Source organism: Dermochelys coriacea, chromosome 4 (assembly GCF_009764565.3).
Source record: "Dermochelys coriacea isolate rDerCor1 chromosome 4, rDerCor1.pri.v4, whole genome shotgun sequence".
NCBI lineage: Eukaryota > Metazoa > Chordata > Testudines > Dermochelyidae > Dermochelys > Dermochelys coriacea.
Genome location: NC_050071.1, coordinates 17,740,902 through 17,759,588, shown reverse-complemented (window position 1 = coordinate 17,759,588; position 18,687 = coordinate 17,740,902). Strand labels below are relative to the sequence as shown.

The 18,687-nt window shown below is 44.9% G+C and overlaps 1 protein-coding gene across 1 annotated transcript in view; it reads left to right on the top strand.

Moving 5' to 3' along the window:
* The first annotated feature begins 12,140 nt into the window (after window positions 1-12,140).
* The window catches only part of SCD5 (stearoyl-CoA desaturase 5), a 77,992-nt gene continuing 71,445 nt past the window's right edge, over window positions 12,141-18,687 (top strand). The window contains exon 1 of the mRNA XM_038399496.2: window positions 12,141-12,838. Coding sequence (XP_038255424.1) covers window positions 12,619-12,838 — 220 coding nt within the window. The 5' untranslated portion in view covers window positions 12,141-12,618. The remainder of the gene's footprint in view (window positions 12,839-18,687) is intronic.

The following is an 18,687-nucleotide window of genomic DNA, read 5'->3' as shown; positions in this document are numbered from 1 at the left end:
CAGAAAAGTCAGAATGGAAGCTATCCTCAGCCTGAGCTATAATGCACACAATTCATGGCTACTACAGTAATCTCCCAACAAAGGAAAATTTTCTTTTTAAATTTTTTATTTTAAAGTAATCTTATACATAATATGCAGTGCATCAAAGGGAATTTAGGCCCCAATCCAGCAGAACACTTGAGCGAGTGCTTAATTTGAAAGCACATAAATGGTTCCATTGACACATTTGAAGTAAAGGGGACTATTCACGTGCTTAAAGTTAATCACATGCTTAAGTGCTTTGCTGGATCAGGGCCTTTGGTTGTCTCCGTTCCCTTCTCTGTCACTCAATGAGTTCATAGGTCTTTGAACAATATTTTAAGATCACTTGCTAGGATCACAACTGATACATTTTAAAAAAAAAAAGAAAAATCAATATAATTCACTTTGTAACATTTTTTACAGCTCTGTGCTTAGATTTCATGATGGCTGGATACTGTAACCTTCCTGCATTCCCTTTAACAGGTACTTGCTTCTCCTCTGCATTTTTCCAGAGAGAGAATTCTAGAAGAACATTTAAAATACATCTATAAAAGTCCTGGGTTTAATTATATACTCTCTGCTGATTCAGTTGCCTCTGGAGCTCTAGTTGGTAATTAATTAGCACACTAAGCTAATGTGCTTTGCCCCAGTACAACTCATAAAATTGCTCTTTTCAAGCTCTGTTGAGCTAACATTTGAACATTAAAAACAAAGTGTTTACCCACCTCACACTGAGTTGTTTTGGGGGAGATTGCTTTTTTTAAATTCCTCAGCCCAGTCCATTCAGTTGGGAAGAGACCTTGTGCTTCACCAGAACAGTGCTATTCATTGTGGGGTATACGAAGCCTGCATCACTATTCCAAAGGGGCATTGTATTGTACAGGGCAGGTAGGAATGAGCAATCAAGGTGCATTCTTAATTAGATCATGCCCTACTGCTCTGCTCCGAGAGAGAAACCACTTGCATTTGCTTTTGATTTGAGCATAGTTACAAACCGAGGGCCCAGTTCTAGCAAAACTCCCACTGACTTGAATGGGAGCAGGCCTGGAAAACCCCAGTGCCTTTTGGTCTCATTTTCTCTCTTTTATGGCCTTGTTTATAGTGCATGTAGTCAGGATGATCATGAGCAAGTGACAATGTGAGTACTCATTTGCACATTTGTAATCCATGTTGTCACATCCCTTCTTTCAGCAAGATGGAAGTGCTCGTGTTTCACATGGCCTCTAATGTTCCCATTTGCTTCGACGGAGAACACGTAAATAATCTAATGACATGTTTGATGACTGGCCAGACTCAGTGAATATTGTTTCTTCTTCTATCAATGCAGTTAGTTCACAAGTACATTTTTTGTTGGTCAGATGGTAAAGAGGGCTGTGTTCTATAGTTCCTGATTAAACAAAACATGTAAACATGTGCTTAACTGCATGTACATGCTTAATTCCATTCCTATTCAGCAAGGCGCTTTGGCACTTTATCAGTGGAACTTATGACCATGCTTAAATGACTTGCTGAGTAGGAAAGAACTTAAGCATATGCTTACAGTTAAGCATTGATGTCAGTGGGACTCGAGCCCAGGCATAAGTGCTGTGGACATAAACATAAGGAATAGCCCCCTTATTTTTACTTTAAATTCGGTTGCTTACTGGGTTTTAACTTTCCACCTTCAAAAACCATAGCATAGTGCAAAAATAGTATCCATGGCAACTTACAGGTCACCCTCACCACATATATATGTTCTGTAACTGTTCAACCTGCATGTAGAAGACATGCTGAAGCAAAATGGGCCACTCTCTGCCATCAGATATATACATACAATCCTCAAGGAAGTCCAGTGGGAATTGATCGTGAATACCTGATGGCAGAATTTGGCCCAAAGTGAATGCTCTATGCCCTGCATCAAAATCCATCTCCTGTCTGGGTTGTTAACAAGTGAATGCATCCTAATATAAACCCCAGTTCAGCAAGGCACATAAGCACATACCTAACTTTAAGCATGTGAGTGGTTCCATCGAAGCTGGTAGAACTACTTATGTGCTTACCGTTCATCAAATGCTTAAATGCTTTGCTGGATCAAGGCCTTTTATTTGCATGCTAAATGTTAGACACATGCTTAAATTCCTTGCTAAATCAGGGCATAAGAGGTGGATCTATACATTAATAAAAGATATTAACTAACAAGAAAATAATGTTGAACTCAGCATAGCAGAAGTGGTTTGTACTCCATACATATTTGTAGTCTTGCGTGAACATGTTGAACTGTATTGAAAAAGTAAACAAACTAGAAACTATGCTCTGTGACAGAGTATGGCCACAACAGTGAAATGAGGCAGTCTAACAGGAGTTGAGTTAACCCTTACTCATTTTTTAAATAGCACCAATCTTCTGACTCTGTTTCTGAAGCCGGATCAGGGATCACAAAGGGATTTTTTTATTAATCTTGTCTCCCCCTCCCACCAGTTGGTTATGGTTTGTTTTCCATTTCCATTGGAATGTCTTTGTCCTCTGAACCAAAAGGTAATTTTAAAAGGTTTGAATGTTTTTGGTTTTGTTTAGAACTAAACTCTTAAAACAGTCTAGGCTGGAGATAGCAGAGGTGTCACGAGACCATTCCTGAGGCGATGGGCTCATACCGTGGTTCTATCTGACCGTGTAACTGTCTGAGAAAACCTTTGCTCTTCAAATCTCTTCTGGATTTTCTTTCAGGATGCTCTTTGGCTCTGGAGACCAGGAAGTGCTGCAACTATTTTTTTTCCCCCATTGGCATCCCTCCTTATCCTTGTTTTCAGGAAGAATGCTATAGCTTTCCTCTGCAAATATTGAATCCGCTTATGTCCCAATTCCATGCAGTCATTAGAGCATCACCATTAAATCTATCAGATTTGGCAACTCTTTTCTAGCCACCACACCAGCTAGAGCATCATGTCCCTGGTTTCTAATTGTGATGTCAGACTTCAGTGGGTTGCTATTTTGTTGTTGTTGATTTTTTGCATTTGTTGCATTCTCTTCACTTTTAAAAATATAATGTCTGGGATGTTTGTTAAGGTACGTCTCTGTTTGTATGTTTGCATGATCAGGTCTTTGAATTTCCCCTCCAGGCTAGTCATGATCCTTTGCATGCTATTGGCCACAGAGCGGTGTTCTTCAAACATCGTTTGGTGTTGGAGGCAGAGTCTTGAACTCCCCTTCTCCTGCATGTGATGCTACAAATGAGGCACCTATAGCCCAGTGGCCCAGAGCCAGCTGTGCCCCTGGTGTAAATCCAGTTGATATGATTTCGAGTGGTTATTTTTGTTTTTTTAAGAGATTAAACCTTTCCCTTGCATTTCCCTCAAAAATATACTGCTGTAGATAACAGCCATGGATATTGTGGAAAAGATTCTGACCCCTTTATTGGTGTTGTGAAGCTCCTAACTGCATTATTTTGATGGGAGCTCTTAAGGAGCTAAGGTATCCTTCAACAAGAATCAGAGTATCGGAATCTGGCCCTCAACAAATCAGACAAAATGCTGGGATTGGAATCCTGGGCCCCTTGACTTCACTGAGGCCAGTATTTCACCCCGTCTTTGTGCTCCCAAGACACAAGTCCTCCCCCACTCGGGCTAGCACAGAACTCCACAGCTGAAAGCAGGCACTGATCCCTCTCGCTGTTCGTGGGTCACTAACCATGACATCACTCTTTCAATTTCACTCCTGCACTAACCAATTTAGGAGGTTTTACTGGGAGAAAAGCAAACTCAGAGTTTGGGGTCGTCCTCAGAAGGTCGGCCCCCGCCCCTTCAGCCCAGTGAGCTTTAAAGCAGCTAAAGACTAAAGAATGTGTTAAAATCACAATATAGCATTTGTTACAAGCAGAATCCTCCTGTATGTTTAGTTGATGTATGTGGTGCCTATATAGTGGCTAAAATGTAACAAACTAGTAAAAATTCTTGCTCCAAAGACCTTGTGGTATAAGGAAGAACAAATCAAAGGACAGAATATAGAACAAACAAACAAGGAGGTGAGGGCCTTATACCTGGATTGCAGTTTTTAATGAATAAAATTGCTGGGTGATCTTTCCAAATTTCCCCTTTGCATGTGTGATACGATTTTGTGCCGGAAGGCATTTAAAGAGTTAGTTTTGTAGGTCGCACTACAGAAATATACTTTAATCTGCTTAAGCAGATGGACGTCAGTAGGACTACTTGACATCCATCTAAAGTCATGTGCTGAAAGTTAGGCATGTGCTTAAGTACCTTGCTAAACTGAGGTCTGTATGAATGGTTTTGCTGTAGATCTTTTCATTAAGATACACCCCTAGCCTCCATATGTTACTGATTGCTGAAAAGCTTATCTAGTTGATTTTTAGAAGATCCTGTCTGCATTAAGGACATTTGTAGTAATAAGAAAAGGAGTACTTGTGGCACCTTAGAGACTAACAAATTTATTAGAGCATAAGCTTTCGTGAGCTACAGCTCACTTCATCAGATGCATTTGGTGGAAAAAACAGAGGAGAGATTTATATACACACACACAGAGAACATGAAACAATGGGTTTATCATACACACTGTAAGGAGAGTGATCACTTAAGATAAGCCATCACCAACAGCGGGGGGGGGGGGGGGGGGAGGAGGAAAACCTTTCATGGTGACAAGCAGGTAGGCTAATTCCAGCAGTTAACAAGAATATCAGAGGAACAGTGGGGGGTGGGGTGGGAGGGAGAAATACCATGGGGAAATAGTTTTACTTTGTGTAATGACTCATCCATTCCCAGTCTCTATTCAAGCCTAAGTTAATTGTATCCAGTTTGCAAATTAATTCCAATTCAGCAGTCTCTCGTTGGAGTCTGTTTTTGAAGCTTTTTTGTTGAAGTATAGCCACTCTTAGGTCTGTGATCGAGTGACCAGAGAAATTGAAGTGTTCTCCAACTGGTTTTTGAATGTTATAATTCTTGACGTCTGATTTGTGTCCATTCATTCTTTTACGTAGAGACTGTCCAGTTTGGCCAATGTACATGGCAGAGGGGCATTGCTGGCACATGATGGCATATATCACATTGGTAGATGCGCAGGTGAACGAGCCTCTGATAGTGTGGCTGATGTGATTAGGCCCTATGATGGTATCCCCTGAATAGATATGTGGACAGAGTTGGCAACGGGCTTTGTTGCAAGGATAGGTTCCTGGGTTAGTGGTTCTGTTGTGTGGTGTGTGGTTGCTGGTGAGTATTTGCTTCAGATTGGGGGGCTGTCTGTAAGCAAGGACTGGTCTGTCTCCCAAGATCTGAGAGAGCGATGGCTCGTCCTTCAGGATAGGTTGTAGATCCTTGATGATGCGTTGGAGAGGTTTTAGTTGGGGGCTGAAGGTGATGGCTAGTGGCGTTCTGTTGTTTTCTTTGTTGGGCCTGTCCTGTAGTAGGTGACTTCTGGGTACTCTTCTGGCTCTGTCAATCTGTTTCTTCACTTCAGCAGGTGGGTATTGTAGTTGTAGGAATGCATGATAGAGATCTTGTAGGCGTTTGTCTCTGTCTGAGGGGTTGGAGCAAATGCGGTTATATCGTAGCGCTTGGCTGTAGACAATGGATCGAGTGGTATGATCTGGATGAAAGCTAGAGGCATGTAGGTAGGAATAGCGGTCAGTAGGTTTCCGATATAGGGTGGTGGTTATGTGACCATCGCTTATTAGCACCGTAGTGTCCAGGAAGTGGATCTCTTGTGTGGACTGGTCCAGGCTGAGGTTGATGGTGGGATGGAAATTGTTGAAATCATGGTGGAATTCCTCAAGAGCTTCTTTTCCATGAGTCCAGATGATGAAGATGTCATCAATGTAGCGCAAGTAGAGTAGGGGCATTAGGGGACGAGAGCTGAGGAAGCGTTGTTCTATGTCAGCCATAAAAATGTTGGCATACTGTGGGGCCATGCGGGTACCCATCGCAGTGCCGCTGATTTGAAGGTATACATTGTCACCAAATGTGAAATAGTTATGGGTCAGGACAAAGTCACAAAGTTCTGCCACCAGGTTAGCCGTGACAGTATCGGGTATACTGTTCCTGACGGCTTGTAGTCCATCTTTGTGTGGAATGTTGGTGTAGAGGGCTTCTACATCCATAGTGGCTAGGATGGTGTTTTTAGGAAGATCACCAATGGACTGTAGTTTCCTCAGGAAATCGGTGGTGTCTCGAAGATAGCTGGGAGTGCTGGTAACGAAGGGCCTGAGGAGGGAGTCTACATAGCCAGACAATCCTGCTGTCAGGGTGCCAATGCCTGAGATGATGGGGCGTCCAGGATTTCCAGGTTTATGGATCTTGGGTAGCAGATAGAATACCCCAGGTCGGGGCTCCATCATAGGGCTTAATCACATCAGCCACACTATCAGAGGCTCGTTCACCTGCGCATCTACCAATGTGATATATGCCATCATGTGCCAGCAATGCCCCTCTGCCATGTACATTGGCCAAACTGGACAGTCTCTACGTAAAAGAATGAATGGACACAAATCAGACGTCAAGAATTATAACATTCAAAAACCAGTTGGAGAACACTTCAATCTCTCTGGTCACTCGATCACAGACCTAAGAGTGGCTATACTTCAACAAAAAAGCTTCAAAAACAGACTCCAACGAGAGACTGCTGAATTGGAATTAATTTGCAAACTGGATACAATTAACTTAGGCTTGAATAGAGACTGGGAATGGATGAGTCATTACACAAAGTAAAACTATTTCCCCATGGTATTTCTCCCCCCCACCCCACCCCCCACTGTTCCTCTGATATTCTTGTTAACTGCTGGAATTAGCCTACCTGCTTGTCACCATGAAAGGTTTTCCTCCTTCCCCCCCCTGCTGTTGGTGATGGCTTATCTTAAGTGATCACTCTCCTTACAGTGTGTATGATAAACCCATTGTTTCATGTTCTCTGTGTGTGTGTATATAAATCTCTCCTCTGTTTTTTCCACCAAATGCATCCGATGAAGTGAGCTGTAGCTCACGAAAGCTTATGCTCTAATAAATTTGTTAGTCTCTAAGGTGCCACAAGTACTCCTTTTCTTTTTGCGAATACAGACTAACACGGCTGCTACTCTGAAACCTGTGATTTGTAGTAATGTAATTGCATCAGTGCAGTCACCAGGGCACAAACCCCTGGTGTAGAGGCCCTGCATTAGGGTGATCCGATGTCCCGATTTTTATAGAGACAGTTCTGATTTTTGGGTCTTTTTCTTATGTAGGCTCCTATTGCCCCCCACCCCTTGTCCTGATTTTTCACATTTGCTGTCTGGTCACCCTCACCTGCATCAGCACAAAATTACTTTCCACTAGTGCAGTTCACTCTGTAATTTACCAGATGACGTTATACTTCTGTAAACTCCACTGTGTGTGGAGTGTATCTACATTAGAGGGTTGCAGCCATGTCACTATTACTGTGTTAGTGCACCAGTGTGGAGCCTCAGATCAAAGGACTTAGAGGTGGAAAAGACTCATTAAATCACTGGTTTCAGAGTAGCAGCCCTGTTAATCTGTATTCGCAAAAAGAAAAGGAGTACTTGTGGCACCTTAGAGACTAACAAATTTATTAGAGCATAAGCTTTCGTGAGCTACAGCTCACTTCATCGGATGCTGTCCCCCTCTAAGGATGTGGTACAACCCAAACAGAAAGCATGTCTCTTCTATTAAACTGACACTATGTATGTATACTTGTACTTAGCCTAAAGGCTGAACTTGAACATCCTAAATATTTGAGCCCCTGAAGGAATAAATATAATAATAACCCATCAATCCAAGTTAAATTACTAATTCCAGTGACACCCCAAAAAAATTAACTGAAGACAATGCGTGTTGCAAACACACTCAGAGAACATTTTTCATTTGTATTAAGGGAACCATTCAAGAATTTAAGGAATGAGTTGCAGGCAAATATTATACTTGATCTTGACATCTGATTTTTAAATAGCTTCAGAATGCCATAAATTGGTCAGGAGTCGGGGCTTTCTCTCTTCCCTTGCATATCAGCAGCATATGAAGCCATGCACTAGTTAACAGTAACCTACTCTCCCCACTCCCCTCCCCGGTTCTCTGTGAATCTGGGTCATCCTCTGGACATTGGTGAACTCTGTGTTAACAAATCCCACTCTGGGATCTAGAACACCACAGGGTTCTGCCTTTTAAACAGCAGCCTGCACCAAGTGACATGGCCCATAAAAATGAGGCTACAGTTGCCATGAGAAACAAAGGCCAAGGCCTAGTTGTAAAGAAACGGACGGAAGATTAGATGCGTGCGCACGTGAAAAGTAAAATAATAATGCTTTGGGGAGGGGAAAAACTGGAGAATGCTGATGTACCCTTTAGTGCTCTTTTTACTGCAGCGGCTTCTTTGTTGTTTTCAGGAGCGTAAATGTTGTTAGCTGATTCCAGAATGTCGGCTGCTGCCTATGCTCAAGAGGCACTTTTGGTGGCGGGAGTTGGCTTACAGAACAAAGATAGGTTTCAGAGTAGCAGCCGTGTTAGTCTGTATTCGCAAAAAAGAAAAGGAGGACTTGTGGCACCTTAGAGACTAACAAATTTACAAAGATACTTACAGAACTTCCGCAGCCTTAATAAAGCACTCTAGTGAAAGCCTAGCTCAGGCACTAAGAATTGAGAATATTCTTGGCATTTTTCGAGCACCGTTAGGGGCTGGTGCTAACAAAAGTAGGTGCTAGTTCCCCCTCGCCCCGCGTGAGGGGAAAGGGATATAGCTTTTATAGATATAATCCACATTAAGATTTGATTTCTGTCCATATCTAGAGGAAATGCTCTTTTAGGTAGTTGACTCTGATCTGAAGTCAATTGGACTAATCACATATTTAAAGTTAGGCAGGTACTTAAATACCTTGCTGAATCATGGCCCTTTTCAGAACTAAGAAGAGGAATGGAACAGGAGTACAGTCTAATAGAGGTGTTGCTTATCCTCAAATCAGCCAATCACGTAAGAGTAGTTTCTCTAATGTGGAGAAAAAAATCAAGTCTTATTCAAGTCTTAATTTGGGCTATATGTACATATCAATGGGCTGTCCTCAAGGAGAGGCATGCATGTAGCTAAACTGGGACCTATAAACAGAAATCCCTACTGCACAATGTGAAATCCGGAAGGAAATCACACTCCCTCTAGACAACTAGTTAAAAGAATCTTGCCCACATGCTCAGGGTTTAGCTGATCGCCATATTTGGGGTCGGGAAGGAATTTTCCTCCAGGGCAGATTGGAAGAGGCCCTGGGGGGTTTTCACCTTCCTCTGCAGCATGGGACATGGGTCACTTGCTGGAGGATTCTCTGCACCTTGACATCTTTAAACCATGATTGGAGGACTTCAATAGCTCAGACGTAGGTGAAAGGTTTATTGCAGGGGTGGATGGAGGTCAGACTAGATGATCATAATGGTCCTTTCTGACCTTAATATCTATGAATCTATGATTACATCTCAGACTTAGCTACCCCCCCTTTTTGATGCACAGCCCCCCAAAGCATCTTGAAGAATCAAAATTACCTGGGCAACCAAGGAAAAGAAGTTTAAGGAGACCAAAACCAATGGGTGCAGTACACACTCTTTCTAGAGAAGGGCTAAGGCAGGAGGAGCCAGGCTTCTAGCAGCTAGAGATGGAAAAGCCTAGTAGAGCCAGTCCATCCTTCCCACCCTTGTACTCCTTGGGAGTGGCTGCGTAGGGCCTATGGGGTGCGACTGGGGGAGGAGCAGGGAAGAGGTCTCTCTTCATGGCACCCTCCCCTACTCAACTGCCTGATTTCTTTGGTGAAAGCCAGATGGGTGGAATTATGACAGCTTGGAGCTGGGGGACCCAGCCAGTCAGACCACAAGGAGGGTCAGCTGTCCATGCAGGATAGTTCTAATCTATTGTTGCAGCAGAACTATGTGATCTAGAACGTTTGGACCCCCCACCCTCCCCAAGCCTTTCAAGGGGAAGATTTACAGGTTTGCCTATGACATCAACCTCGCTGAGTTTCCCTACCCCTCTGGTCTGCTCCTGCTGGCTTATCCATGGAAGTAGGGGGCATAATGGCCCTGAGTAAAGACTGCAGGATTTGGGCCCCTAGGGTGGAATTCACCCCTGTGCAGAGACCTAGGTCTGATTTTGCTTCTCTGCAGAGCAGTGAATAATTATGAAGCATAAAGCCCAATCCTTGTAGAAAAGGGGATTTTTGGAAGGAGTGGGACAGCAACTTAAATCTGCTGTAGGTCACTGCACTTTGGAGCAGGACCCTCCCAGACAAGATGGCCATCGGCATCAGCTGGTGTGATCGGTGCAGTCTCAATTCAGTGACACTTATTTCCACCAACGGCAGTTCACTCCTTTTAGCAGCAGTTAAACCCACCCGTGGGGGCATCTCTTTGCCCCAGCACTTGATGGCATACGCTGGGATTTCCCAACAAGGGATTTCACTTTCCACCCACTGACAATAAAACCGAAGTGGAGACATTTTGCACAGACATCTTCCCCCCTCCACTAAAAAAAAAAAAGAAACTGTCATCACTGGCTGCTGTTATATTACTTTTGATGGAATATATGGGCCCAAAACATCAAAGGTGTTAGCATGACCCTGTGACATTAAACAAGGTTCAGGGTTTGGTATACAGAGACCTCAACCTGCTTGGTACCATCACTAAGACACCACTGAAAATCCCTTTAACCTTTTATTAAAGATACCCGAAGAAAACAGAAGCCAATTTGAATGCATTTGAAATGCACACTATTAAATTCTTTTGAACAACATTCTTTGTTCCCTTTCCATTTAGCTGGAGAGGGTTTTTAGAAGGAAACTCCTCTGAGAGGGTATTAGAGATGGTACGTACTGTCTTTTGGGGAAAAGAGAAGAAGTTAGTGGGGAGAGGCTGGAGCTGCTCTTGTTACTGCTGCTGTTATTTCCTAGAAGACAAACACACACCAAAGCGGGGGAAAAAAGAGAACAGCAAAGACAGAAAACGCAGCTTCTGTGCCCAGTATTTACTCTTACTGCTGAAAAAGCACAGACCCAGTACAAGGACTGATCAGCACCTCTGAGACCTGGCAAACTCATACCAGCAGTGGGCTGTTTAGAGCATTGCATTTAGCTGCCTCTCTGGTCACCACTTGCAACAGCGTTGCTAAATATACAGTCTTGGCTGGCCAAGCCTTATTAGACAGGAGGAAAAAGGAGAGGGCTAAGAAAGAAAAGTAACAAGGTGGGAAGGAAAAGGGCACATGGGTTGGGTAGGGGGGACAACACAGTTTCACATCCCAGGTAGTATTTGGGATTTAGTTGGAGCTAGTGGAGATGGTGAACATCTCTCAAGATTAGGATAAAGGGGAGCTGGGGACCCAGGAGACAGTGGGGGTAGCAACCATGATGGTGAAGCTCACTCCTTTCCCTTCTGTCAACTTTCAGTCAGTCAGCCAGCATTGGGGTAGCCAGCTTTCCCTCCAAGTCTCTTTATGAAGACCCCAAAGGGAAGCTGTGGATTCCATCATTATTTGGTTCATCAATTAGACCTAATTTTCACCACCAATTTTAGTTCACTGATTTCTGGTCCCACGCATCTCTTGTTTACCAGGCATGATCTTAACACCAGCTGTGGCTCCTTTTCCCATCAGTGTGCATTGTTATAGCTTATTGTGACACCTTACACATTTATAACCACTTTCCCACCGTTTTTACAGTGAGCTCACACCAAGGGTAAAGGTGGAGGCCTGTTTATCAGCAGATTGCCCGTAACATTGTTAACCATCTGGTTATTGTACATTCATAGCAAGCAACAAGGTTGCAAATAGATCACTCAACAGTTCAATCCATTGAAAAACTGTCCTCTCCCTGTGTAATCCATGTGCAGTAACTATCATTAAGGGGCCTGATTTTTCCAGTGGGAGCCAGATTGGGCCCTCAGTCCTGTTTAGAGCAGGGATTTTCAATTGATGTTAAATTATATGTCCTTTGACATCAATTGATATTAAGTAGGCACAGTTGTACTGAATGAGTGCAGACTGATTTGGTGCATGGAGGGGTTTCCCCCCATCCACCCAGAAACAATTAAGAGGGCTCAGCAACCTCACAAAAGCTTGGCTGCCTTTGGGGAGGGCTAGTTGCATCTGGTCACTGCTTTGGATTGAATTCCCTCCCTCCCTCTCAGTGTTTGCATTCGGGGGGGGAATATTCAGTCTAGCCAATATGTGGCAACGGTGGGTAGAGCAGCTCTCTTGAAGAGCCCCACATGTCATTCTGATTGGCTGTAGCTATGCAGGTCTGTCTTTCACTCTCTTTTTTCTCTTTCCCTCCTCCCTTTTTTTTTCTTCCCTCTGTTGCTGTGCGGAGTTCAGTCCTGGCACAGCAGGAGCATCATGGATGAGATGCTAGCAACAGATGCTGTGCTCCAGGACTTGCATTCGTAGGGTTTATTTAAACCTGGTCTGGAGGGGAAAGAAGGCCGGGGGAAAAAATCCCCAACCTAAAAAGAAGAACAATCCTCATCTGTTACTATAAATAAATCATCAACCCTCCAAGCAAGCAACTACTCACCTTCGCTGGTAGCTGCTCTCAGACCCTGGTCCGTGGGGTACCGCACAAGCTTGGGCGCATACGCACATTCAGACCTTGCTTCCTTAGCTATGTCTGGCCCGGGAGCCAACTGTGCAGTGGATGGAGAGAAAAGGACCCCCTTCTGTGACGGGAGAGAAGAAAGCCCGTTAGGATCAAAATCCGAGGGGAGTGCCAGATATAGCCAGCAGATTGTCTGGAGGAATGTCGTCCTAATGACACTGCTTCACATCGGAGCTGTGTACTCCCTCTGCCTCATCCCCAAGGCCCAGCTGCTTACTTTGATCTGGGGTGAGTTCCCCAACAATCGGGGTCTGCTTTGTTAACCCCTTGTAGGAGACCTCTCTTTTCTTGGGGGGAGGGGAGGTTGTTTCTGTTTTCTGAAGGCTGGATTAGTCCTGTGTTCGCGACTGTTCTTTAAAACTGGAGGGGGCGGGGGAGGTTGCACGTTGGAGCTTAATATTTCAAAGTCCTCCTTCAGCTCCTTGGTTGCATGATTTGCACCCTAGGGCAAAAGGATTATAAACCACCCTGTACTTTTCCCACGAGCAACAGGATCAGCATTGTTCCCGTGCTGGAGGGGGGTGGGAAAACCGAAACAGTCAGATTAGAAACTTCATTCCTCTCAATTGATGAGGACATCAATTGGCTGTTTTCAAGCGTCTTAACATAGGAGATGGTCTTATCTAGTCCCTGCCCCTGTCTCCCAGATCCTGGTAATTTTGACTCATTTCTGAACCAATAGCTCACAGTATTCTCAATGAAACAACTGGGTATGGAAGTGAGAGGGGGACATGAAATCTTACCTAAGGGCCTGATCTTGTGAGGGGCTGAGCACCCCACTCTTGCACTGAAGTCAGTGGGAGTTGGGGGGCACTCAGTACCTAGCAGGATCAGACACCAGCAGCCTAAAATGCTTCCCACTCTTAATTCTTTGTTTCATATACAATCCAGGCTGTTGTTACTTTTTCTCCTTATGGGCTCCACTTCCCCCACCCCACCCCCCAGTCCTCGTGCCAGCCTTTTCCCCCTTTTAATGCCTGGTACGTGTAGATACTATTTGCCTGCTTACATGTCCCTAGAGTCACTAACCAAAGAATCCCCCTGGTGTGTCTGTCCTGTGTGCCCCTGGCATAAAACAAACCTGCTGGAGATACGCTGAACAGGGCTCTCCGCTCCTTTTCCCCAGCTCTGGCTGGGGCATTGTGGCATGCACCAGGACTTTGAGGGGCAACCGTGACTTAGGGCTGCAGCCCGGGAAATGCTGAGGCTCGTGCAACTCGTCCCAAATCATCTTTGTTCCTGCGTGTCAGGATTTACAACCAGCCTAACTGCATGCGCTCTGCTGGGTACGTCAGCATAGCCACTTCTGTTGGCCCCTTTCCCCCAGGTTTAACTGAGACAAAGGACACAGCCCCTGCTAAGTGAGTGGGAGCAGATCGACCCCTCTGTGCGGGGGGGCCAATGCACAATTCCAAAATGCTTTTGCTGCGGCCAAGTGTCCAGCCCCCTGCAACACACACGAGACTTGCTGCTGATGCTTCCCACAAGTGCTACTGAATCTGAAGGGGTTTGACGCCACCCAGGACAGGGCCCATAAGTAAAGATGTATTGAGTTAGTGCATGCTGGGAATGTGGAGAGTTATCCAAGGGCCCTTCCACTTGCTGTTTGGTTTGTGGGAGCTGTGTGTTGACACGCTGGTTTGCATAACATGTGGTATGCAGGGAATGGTGCTTAATTCCAGGGCCATCAGGTTCTCAACCGTCTCCCTCCCCACCCCCACATATATATTCACTACTATGCTGATACTCGCTGCGTTCCTTAATGACAATTATAAGGGGTCTTTGCACTTCCATCCAACCTCTCATCAGAGCAGCTCTAAGCACTCTGTTAGCCCAGAGCTACTGAAGGGGAAACTGAGGCATGGGGAGGTTGTCACACTGGGAGTGAATGGTAGAGTAGGGAGTGTAATGCAGGTCTCCTGGCTCCCACTTGCCAGCTCTAGCCCTTTAGTCTTCTGCCTTAAAAGAAATGATTGTGCTACTTGAAAGCCACACATGTGTGAGCAGGAGTGGCATGGGATGGTACAGGCAGGAGGGAGGTGGAGGGGGTGATAAAGGCTCTAGATCCAGACCATGTTCTTTAGAAGTTGCTCTGTTTCCTTCCTGAATTCCATGTTTGCTTTTAAGAGCAGTTGTAGAGAGATTTCAACCTCCTGAGAGCACTTGGGTTGGCAGGACAATAAAAGAGAATGAAAACAAGTCAAGTGTAGTATTTGTTCAATATCTGGCACCTCCTTCTGGGGAGGAGGTGCTTGCAGTCACCTCATAGGCAGATAGGGGAGGGATGAGTATTTGTTGCTCTGATAGTCCTTTTCTGTCTCTAACCCCTCGGATCCCAGCAAAGGTCACATCCTGCAGGGAGCAAGACACACACACCACCCCGGTGAGCCTCACACAAGCTGTCTGAAGGCTCTCAGGGTATGTCTACATTGCAATTAGACGCCCGCGGCTGGCCTGTGCCAGCAGGCTCAGGCTAAGGGGCTCTAATTTAATTGTGGTGTAGTTGTTTGGGCTTGGGCTGCAGCTGACACTTCCCCTGGCAAGTCCTAGAGCCTGAGCTCCAGCCCGAGTCTGAACATCTATAGCACAATTAAATTGCTCCGAGCCCTGTGAGCCTGGGCCAGCAGCAGGTGTCTAATTGCAGTGTAGACGCTAAATAGAGGCCTCCCTATCCCCAACCACCCATTTCAATAGAGGGAAGAGAGGGCTAGGGCAGGGGAGGGTTCGGCTGTACTGAACCTGACCTGAGGGGTTTTTGTCAGTGTAACGCATCTCTACTTCAGATCCATTATTCCAAAACCTGCCCACTGAAGTGGTGCCAGAACTGCCAGCTCCATCAGCAGAACATTGGTTCAAAGGATACACAACAAAGAGGCCTTGTTAGTCCTATGTCTTTTAAAAGAAACGCCCTCCTCCCCTCCAGGGTTCACAAAAGGTGGCCTATATCCCAGGCTGAGACTGATCACTGCTAGCAGAGGACAGCATCGCTGATGCATATAAAGTTTTCTAGATGAAGGTGTTTTCCATGCTTGTGTCTTTCAAAGACAGATTTTGTATCCCTCACAAATCCATAGCAGCCTCATTATGTCTGTTACCTTGGACACCTGTTTGTGGTTTCTGTGCTGAGTCAGCTGTCTGTGGCCTTGATTACCATTGATTGCAATCTCTCCCCCTCCCACTTCCTTTTAATATTCCCAGAGGATTTAGTCAGATTATTCTTCCCTCTGCAACATTTCCAAAGTCTCTAAATGGACATCTTTATGGCTGGCCCTGCTCTTTTCAGAGGTGGTTGTGTTTTGAGACTGGAGGATATATCAAATCTAAATCAAAAGCCCACACTAGTGTTTGGACATAGATCTCGCCTGCTGCAGAAGTAGATCAAACCCTTCCATGAAACAGCCAGAGCATGCGTTACCTGCTTACTGTTTAGCCAAGAGAGTAAGCGCTCCCCATTCTCCCCCAAGTGGAAATGACTAAGACAGCCTGGATTATTTCAGTTAATTATTGTTGTTCCATCAGCTTTTTGGAATCAAATGCGTTTCAGAGTCAGGCTTTGCAGAGCTGTCGAAAGTTCAAAAGGGAAAAGAATCTGCTCTAATTGTTCATAAATCTCCCAGTCTTTTATTCTGTAACAATGTGATCGTGCCTTAGACAGCACTGCTAGCATAATTCCTGGGATTTCAGTTGCTGTAGAAACAGGACGGAGCCACTTTTTTCAATTACATCTATTACTTTCTTTGATTTTTTTTCTTTTTTTCTGCCCTTTTTTAAGTGGAGGAAAAATATGATGAGCGAAACGGCTAATCTCTATTAAAATCCATGTGGAAAACAGGTTTGTTTTTTCACCCTCCCTTCCTTTTGCTGCAATGTGGATACCTACCTTTTCTATTTTGGGAATGTTTAGAAAACCACCCCCTGCTGTATCTTTCTGGGAATGCCGCACACAGCATAAGGAGAAGAGATTTGAAAACCAAACAAGAGTTGGAAGAGCCAAGCAATGAGAAAATAAAGGAGGAGGCCCAGCTATGCTCTCTGAGATGGGATGGCTTCTCTTGTCTGTTCTGTAGCTGGCCATGATGAGAAGGAGAAAGCAAAGATTTCCACTAGGAAAGAGAACATAACATATAGCTTCCTTTAACTTGTCCCTCCCATCTCCTGCACTGGGAGGATACTAAAAGAAAAGAATAGATTGAGTGTTTGAGGTTCTGCCTTATATGTGGGTTTACCACTGCCCCTCTGCTGGATGGAGTGAGTGCCTACCTGGCCGCCTATGGGCTAGTCAAAGAGATAAAATCCTCACTACTGCTGGCAGCTGAATGAAGGTCTCCTTTGTCATAAGGGCTACATGTCTGTGGGGTGTTTGAGCTAAGGGAGAAATTATTATTTATTTGTATTGTGAGAGCACCTAGGAGCCCCAGTCCTGGATTCAGGACCTCATTGTGTTATCACAGAACCAAAAGACAGTCCCTGTCCCAAGGAGCCGACTAGCTAAGTATTCTGGTTTGCTGTCAAAAGTGTTAAAGGTGACCTGCAATTGATTTTGGTTGCATCATTCATTTGTTCCTCTGTGGTGTGCAAAGAAGGGCTGGGAAGCTCTTAAGCTTTGTTTTCCTTCTCTTTTCTTCTTCTTTCCAAATCTTGGCCGTATTTCCAAGTCCATCTGAATTCAGAACATAGTTTGCAACCCTAAGACTAAATGTTACTGTCACACCTGCACTAAGATCTCACTTAAGAAATTCTGCTCTCCTTATGGAAACTGAATCCCCATTTATGTTAACAAAGAATGATGTAGGGAGAGCAGAACACTGGAGCCAAGAGCTGACAGACACATGCGAGAAAAGAACTATGTCCATCCAGCATTTCCCCCTCATCTTGAGAGGAATCTCTTCTGTATGATTATGAATAATGAATAACAAATTAATATTTGTATCATAGTAGGACCCAGAGATCCCACTCAGGATTGAGCCCCCTCTGTGCTAGGTGCTGTATAAATGTATTTTTTTTAAAAAAAGGAAGATGGACCCTGACCCAAAGAGCTTACAATCTAAAGAGATGCAAGGCATGACAAGTGGATCTGGAATGCAGTGGGGAGCAGGGGAGGAAGACAACAGTGACAGTAATAGGGACACAAATTTGCACTGATGGAGTGAGTGAATACTTCGGGATCTTCACGAATCAGGGTTTTTAAAAAAGCGAAGAAGAGATGAGAGCCTTCTCTGTGGGCCTGAGGTAGCCACGTTTGCTTAAACAAAATATGTCTAGCATTCATGGTGCTACGAGAGAACCGTAGGTGCGTGGAGCAGGTGGAACAATGAGCTCTCCTAGGATATGTCAGCAGCCAATGGAATCCTTATAAGAGAAAGACCCTGGGTCGTGCTGATCAAACATCTTCCAGACACGTGGAGCAAGGATGGCAGAATAGGGCCTTCCAGCTACCTCAAACGCTCAGTTTTCCAGGCCAAACGTCCCTGCTGTGGTGTAGATGATTGCAACTAGAGGAGCCAGAACCAAATGGCCACTTCTCCAAGCTTCAGGATAGTATGGAGCTGGATTTGGATGTGAGCTTTGCAATTCAGGCCCAACTCTACGGGAAACCTTTTTGCTTCATTAAAAGATGATAGTTGCCACGTAGATGGACTCTTTCTAAGGGCCTGCCTTTCCCCTGAAAGAGAAGGAGCCTACAACCCACAGTGAATCCCGGAGCGGTTGAGCAGGAGGATGATGTGGTTCTCCTTGTTATCAGGACAGCGGGGTTAAATTCCTTCCTCTGCCACAGACTTCTCACGTGACCTGAGGCAAGTCACTTCAGGCTGGAGTTTTGACAGAGCTCAGCTCCCAGTTAGGCACCAAAAGAAGTGGCCAGATTTTTTTTTATGTTGGATGCTGAGCTCCTTTGAAAATATGACCATGAGTCTGTCCGTGCCTCACTTCCCCATCCGTAACATGGGGATAATCCGGTAGTTCTGCCTCACACAGGTGTGGTGACAACAAGCAGGTTAAGGGAGAGGTGGTCGGATACTCTGGTGGCGGTATAAATCCCTGGAGGGAGAAGTCGGCGGAGGTGTCTGGATAAGTCA